At 46.7% G+C, this 6451-nt stretch overlaps 3 protein-coding genes across 3 annotated transcripts; 1 reads left to right on the forward strand and 2 right to left on the reverse strand.

Moving 5' to 3' along the window:
• Positions 1 to 603: 603 nt before the first annotated feature.
• On the reverse strand, positions 604 to 2143 carry Pmar_PMAR020608 (hypothetical protein; the record flags this gene model as incomplete). Its single annotated transcript, XM_002775584.1, has 4 exons — positions 604 to 905; positions 958 to 1121; positions 1580 to 1871; positions 1921 to 2143. 4 exons carry the CDS (start codon positions 2141 to 2143, stop codon positions 604 to 606), a joined length of 981 nt encoding a protein of 326 aa, XP_002775630.1.
• A 1585-nt stretch (positions 2144 to 3728) lies between these two features.
• Pmar_PMAR020609 (hypothetical protein) lies at positions 3729 to 4109 on the forward strand (the record flags this gene model as incomplete). The annotated part of the gene is made up of 2 exons (XM_002775585.1): positions 3729 to 3823; positions 3995 to 4109. The coding sequence occupies 2 exons, from the start codon at positions 3729 to 3731 to the stop codon at positions 4107 to 4109; spliced, it is 210 nt and encodes a 69-aa protein (XP_002775631.1).
• Positions 3737 to 5274, reverse strand: Pmar_PMAR020610 (hypothetical protein). The gene is made up of 2 exons (XM_002775586.1): positions 5034 to 5274; positions 3737 to 4669 (listed from the first exon to the last, which is right to left on the reverse strand). The coding sequence occupies exons 1-2, from the start codon at positions 5251 to 5253 to the stop codon at positions 4221 to 4223; spliced, it is 669 nt and encodes a 222-aa protein (XP_002775632.1). The 5' UTR covers positions 5254 to 5274; the 3' UTR covers positions 3737 to 4220.
• Positions 5275 to 6451: the final 1177 nt, after the last annotated feature.

Consider the following 6451-nt stretch of genomic DNA (forward strand, 5'->3'; position numbering starts at 1 on the left):
CAAGTACTTCTTAGGCTGAAATAACAAAAAAGGTATTCATGATTTTATAACAGTCCTCAGAGGCAACAACCAATAAGAAGCTACTCACTATCTACCGTGGGTAGTAGCTAAGAATAGGTCCCCAGTCGGCTCAACTTCCTTGTGGAAGACAGAAAGCCTTTGAATCGGTAATAACAGCATCAGGAGCAGGATGAGCAACATAGAGCATTAAACAAACCATGCCCTAAGTGGTAAGTAAACCACTATGAGATATGGAATGCCGAGCTACTCTGCTTGGTGATGAACACTCTGAATACAGACTGAATACACATGACCACTACCCCAATAAGGATAGTACCAGGAAGAGTAAGCAGTAGTAGCTTATTCAAGTATGAGAAGGATAGGCAATCGACATCATAATAATAATAATACCAACATCACTACTACTACTAGGTAGAGCAATGCTACAATATTGTAGGAACCGTACGGTCACTGGGGAATACTAAACTAAGTAAGCAATACAGTGCAATGCACTAGACGTTTTCCGAGCAGTTCAGCTTTCCATCAATTATCATCGTCACAGTACTGGTAAGGGACGATGCATATGCATAACAATGTTGTAACTTAAAAAGCGTATACTCCTCGGGGTACAGCTTTTGTAGCTGTCTGCTCAGCCAACTTCTCCGCGCGTTTTTCGTTGGGAGCTCCATCATAGTCAGCAGTTCTTCCCAGAGACACTGAAAGGAGACGCTCATCATCGAAGGTATACTCGACTTGTTGTGGGCGGAAGTGAACACTAGCGCCTCGAGAGCGAATGTCATCGTCCATCTCCTCGTAAACGTCACCGTATATTGACGCCACTGTTGAGCATAGGGACACTGATGAGGGAGAATGCTTCTTCGTCGTCCCTCCCAATTGCAGTGAATCTGATACAAAAACCGTCAAACTGCGCCTAAGCTCACGCTAGCTTCAACTCACCGATAGTGAGCTGATTCTCATTGAGCATTATCGAGTCCAGCTCTGGTGGAAGTTGTTCCTTCTTCAAAATGCTCCTCTTAGGGGCGACTGACCTACCGGCTGAACGGCCTCTGCTCATCCGATAACTGCTCGCACGGATGGGCTTATCGGGGACGGCTGTGCAACTGAAGCGATGAAGATGTGAACAGTTCGACCAGGAAAGAAAGCTAGACTTACCATCCCCATACAGCCGGTCTAAAACATCCTAATATACGTGAAAACATTAACTTGAGTGATATTCAAATAACTGGAAATTTGCAGTACTTACGATAGCTCTCTGAATGCGAAAAAGGAATTAACCGAAATGCTGTGGTTGAGCGGGAATCGCTAACGTCACAAAGGCGGGGACAGCTCCAACACAAAGATACGAAGTGTCTTTCCCAACACGACACTTCAGCAAATGAGTGAGAGATGGTAGTAGTCATTCTCGATATTATCAAGGGAAAGACGATTTTCGATAATGGTATAAACCAGCATACGTTGGTAGATGACTGACCACAATAATAAGGATACCAGCACTGAAAGGTTGTATTCAAGCTGAAGGCGCTTTGTTATCGCACTTACTCAGCTCTACTATTACTACGATGCATTGACATGATGGGCGCCCAGGGAAGCAATAATACCCTTAGGAGCATCTTGAGCGCTAGGCAAACGATGAAAATGAGGACGATCAACTAGAACCTCAGTACGATTTTTACACTGATGTGCGACCTGTTCAGGAGGGCTTTCACTCCCGAATGAACAGTACGATACCGATTCTTGGAAATGCACTAGAGGTGCGGCCTGCATTGATTGACTTCGGAGTTCAGTTTTCGATCCAACTTTTGCTTTTCTGATAGCATTAACATCAGCAGATGGGAAATGAGCTCGCCCCTCTGAGAAAGTAAACACATAAACAGCCATAGAGAAGTACTGTCAGCTTACTCCACCGAAGTCTCCTGTTCACTTCCTCCCTAGTATGTTCATGACCCTGGGCATCCTTAGCTTTCTCCGCTCCTATCCCCTTCGGACCAAACAGTATATCGAAACAGCCTGGCGTGTAGCTACGTCGACTGCCACTCTCACCGCTGTTACGCTCATCAGTGTGGCCGTTCTGAGAGGCTGTCCTTTTGATAGCGGCCTCCTTCGCAACAGGCGTTTCCTCCATCGTGCTAGAAGATTTATCAACAGCAGATGTCATAAGGACAGAACTACATGGAATAGCTAGCCGATCGAAAGATGCAACTCAGGTCGCTGAAAAGGCTACACGATTCGATGCCGTCTCCTTCGAGACTGTCTCCAACACAGAATTGGAGGCCGTCTCGAACTGATAAACTTTCCCAGACTCTCCCGCATCGACGTGCAATGTCCAGATACCCATCTCTAACGCGATACGGTAGTAATAACTCACAAACACATCAAAACACAGAGTGAGCTGTAAGGCACGAGAACGTGCAGGACCATTACTAAGAACGAGCATAGAAGAACAACGCAACTCGTGCAACGCTTCGACACTACACAATATCAAAGAACGTCACGCAGGCTCCATATAATGATAAGTTCACGCGAGCTGATCTGTCTCGACAAATATCGTTTATTCATAAAGGGGTTTCCCCGTCAATCACTTGAAGGGTCTTTATACCGAGTTGCCAAATAATTCAATGAGGCCGAGAGCGACCTAGCCGGATTGAGATTCCCTTAATGGTGTTGAAGACTCTCATTGATGCCTTCCATACTACCTCATCCAATCCCCATCACTATGCTGATGTCGTACTATAGGACGGAGCATATCCTCCCTTTGATGGGGTATAAACGAATATACCAGCCCATGGAGGTGCACATCCATGTGCTGAGGGGAACAATGATGGTACTGTATCTTGGGATGGCTTTGTTCCACTGGCATAGCTGCCCCACCAAAAGGAACTCATCGTTCTCGGGCATATTTCGGACGGCATAGCTGCCCCACTAAAAGAAACTCGTTATACCCGGGTATATTTCGGATGGCATAGCTGCCCCACTAAAAGAAACTCGTTATACCCGGGTATATTTCGGATGGCATAGCTGCCCCACTAAAAGAAACTCGTTGTACTCGGGTATATTTCGAATGGCATAGCTGCCCCACTAAAAGAAACTCGTTGTACTCGGGTATATTTCGAATGGCATAGCTGCCTCACCCAAGGAAACCCATTGTACTCGGCTATATTTCGAAAGGCGTAGCTGCCCCACTAAAAGAAACTCGTTGTACTCGGGTATATTTCGAATGGCATAGCTGCCTCACCCAAGGAAACCCATTGTACTCGGCTATATTTCGAAAGGCGTAGCTGCCCCACTAAAAGAAACTCGTTGTACTCGGGTATATTTCGAATGGCATAGCTGCCTCACCCAAGGAAACCCATTGTACTCGGCTATATTTCGAAAGGCGTAGCTGCCCCACTAAAAGAAACTCGTTGTACTCGGACATGTTACGGATGGCATAGCCGCCCCATCAGAATAACTGGCAATAATAGGCATATCCCATCGATGGCATCCCATGGCACATCCCTTGGGGCAGCTATGCCATCTTGAGATAACTTCCACGGGGCATTAAGCTAGGTTTATAACACTTATCATATTATCACCCGGTAATTGATTATTCGACAACACTGGTTAAGGACTCAACTCAATTGAATGGGAAGGAGAAGCCGAAAAGACTCAAAGGCAAAGGAATTACCCAGTCTAGTAATACTCGATGGGGTAGGGATATATACACAACTATGACCATCACAACTTCCCAGCACCTAGTTACAGACATTTCTGGCAGCGTCCACGATGCGATGGACTTCGAGCCAACGAGAAAACACATCGATCGGTAACCCGCAGGAACCAAAGTTGGCATCACATACGACGCAGAATCACCTAGCTCAGCTCCGTGTAACGCTGCCCGAATGAAGCGGCACTCAACGTACCCAATGAAAAGTTTGTTGAAGTTGAGAAACCTAGCTAGGTTAGGAAGAAGTGAACTTCAAGAGACTGACATCAGAAAGATGGGGGACGAACAACAAAACCATCGAAGCGAAGTCCATGACAAAGCCGATGAGCACTATGCCCGAATGGCAAGGAAGAAATGGAACGCCTCGGAAAACTACAACAAATAAGTAAATTATACTACATAATAGATGTACAAATTGACTATAGAGCGGTTACTGATTTCCGGAGGTACCGTACTGACAGAGCTGAAATAAGCAATTGCTCGGAAAATCATGTGTCTAGTTCACCACACCGTATACCTTCTCCTCAATAGTAGTCAATACCCTAGCGCGATCTCTCCTCAAGGCGGTCAACTCGAGGGAGTTCGCTGGCCTCAACATACTGTTCATAACGGTCGTCATATCCAGACGGCTCCGTCTGTTACCCTTAAGGGAACTACTCCTCCTCGTCGTTCTGGCTTGGTACTGTCGGCGTACCGAACGCTTTACCGGTCTGGTATTACGCGCATACTCTCTCAAAGGGACAACCTTCTGTGATTGCTTAGCGAGCCCTTCCATCTTATCCGCAGAGTCGTACTCAATTAAATCAACAGCTTCCCTGAAGGTCACCACTTTCGATGACACTTCGTCCGATACGGTAGGCGAGTGAGTGAACGATTGGGAACGGGAACGACAGCTATATTTCATGGATGCATCAGTTGACACGCTCTGAATATCGTCATCATAATCTGATGAAAGGCATAATACGAGGCGTCCTCTTACAAGGTATGGAGCTCGCCAAATCACCACATGATCATCGGGCTGTTTCCGTCGAAGAGAGCGCGAGAAGTATGATATATAAGTATGAATCCAGCTGAGAATTTTCAAGCGACGTTTTCTTATTTTCTGAGCATACGACTATATACCATGCGAAGCTTCTGTTGTCGATGGCTATCATACTACTGAAACTTGACCTAAAGTTTGCGAAACAGTTCTGATCACACTGTAGCAGAAAAGACTCGCTAGATACACCCCAGCCTCTATTCCCAGTGTGTGATGATGCTGTTTTCATCTAATCCAATCAAGACCTCTGAAGCCGAGCATTAGCCTTACCCTCAGCATTCGGCCTTGCCTTGACGACATACTGCAGTTTCCTCGATAGCTGCTTCCCATTCAGCGGGTGGTCCCGGCCAACAAGCGACCTCTTAGGAGAGGTCCAGAAGATGTCTGATACTAAACTGTACTCTTGGTGACGACGGCGGCGGCGGCGGCCTTGGACGAAGTCGAGTAGTGTTGTAAAGCACCCGGCTTGCTCTCCACAGCTATCCAGCATGCCTCGAAAAGTAACCGAGCTGATGCACGAGCCAATCCTCAACCACTAACACCAACGATGCCCCAGGGAACCGATACACCTTTACGAACCGTAGTACGCATCACAAATACGCAAGTCTTCCATTATCGGGCGCGCGCTTTTTACATTAAAGAGTCTCCCGGAGAACCAGGTTTCACCAACTCGCCAAGCTTGGTGATTTCGGGTCCTAATGAACTCTCGCCAACACGCTCAATCATGAGATACGACCCCTTCTGGACCATATTTCACCTCTTTGGCGTCGACACCTAACGAATTTCACCGAGATGTGGCGGAAACTGGTTGAGGTAATCCGTAGTTTCGTTCGCCCAAATGATCTATTCCGTTCTGTGCGCACGGTTACAGCAACTTGGTATTGGTGTAACATGCCACTGGCTCAGATATTGCTATAAAACTTGGTAAGCTTATCGGTATTCGCCAAGTACGTGTCGTAAAACGCCGATATCTTGGTATAATCATTTGTTTATGAAGATTACACCATCTTTGGCGATATCCGCCTTTTATCGATCACGGTTGGTATATTCCCGAGTCGGAGTCGAATATCGCCAGGTGATTTGTTCAAATCTGGTTTTGTGACAGGCTTTCGCCACAACTTTGTGATGTTTCCTGTCCGGCGAGAGTTTTATCAAGGCCGCATACCGCCAAGTTGGATTCAACCGCACACGGATTCAACCCTTGGTTCTGCTTTTCGTTGTCAGTGACTTTCGATGTCTTTGGACTCTGAGTTCAGATGAATATCATGTCTTGTGGTAGGGCGATAGGCGATCTATCATAGGCCGATCGAGTACAGGAGAGTTCGCGCGGGAAGCCCAGGATCTACTTACATGAGTTTTACCACGGCAGAGTTAATCCTTTGTCAACTTTGCCGAGCCGGCAAGGCCCAACGAGGAAGTTGAACAGCGTCGTATGGCCTTGTATGAATCGGTCAGTGATCTCCGATCATCATATCTCCATAGAGATTCTCCTTTTCGATGAAATGCTCCGACCAAAGCTCGAGTTCAATAATTCATGGCTGAATAAGGCTCCGACCAAGGCTCCGACAGCTCAGGCTTATTTGGAGAGACTGCGGCAGCACTTGAAGAAGGTTCAACAAATTGGGTCACAATACATCAAAGAGGTGGCAGGGAAGCGAGCGCTGGAACATAGAGAGGATATGGAGCCT

The sequence above is a fragment of the Perkinsus marinus genome, assembly GCF_000006405.1.
Source record: "Perkinsus marinus ATCC 50983 genomic scaffold scf_1104296955874, whole genome shotgun sequence".
Lineage (NCBI taxonomy): Eukaryota > Perkinsozoa > Perkinsida > Perkinsidae > Perkinsus > Perkinsus marinus.

Excerpts from the sequence above, each read along its gene's own strand:
- Pmar_PMAR020610 (XM_002775586.1), bottom strand. The coding sequence starts at position 5,253 with ATGCTGGATAGCTGTGGAGAGCAAGCCGGGTGCTTTACAACACTACTC. Across the intron at positions 4,670-5,033 it reads GGCAAGGCCGAATGCTGAGG|ATTATGATGACGATATTCAG; the intron begins GTAAGGCTAATG and ends GCCTTTCATCAG.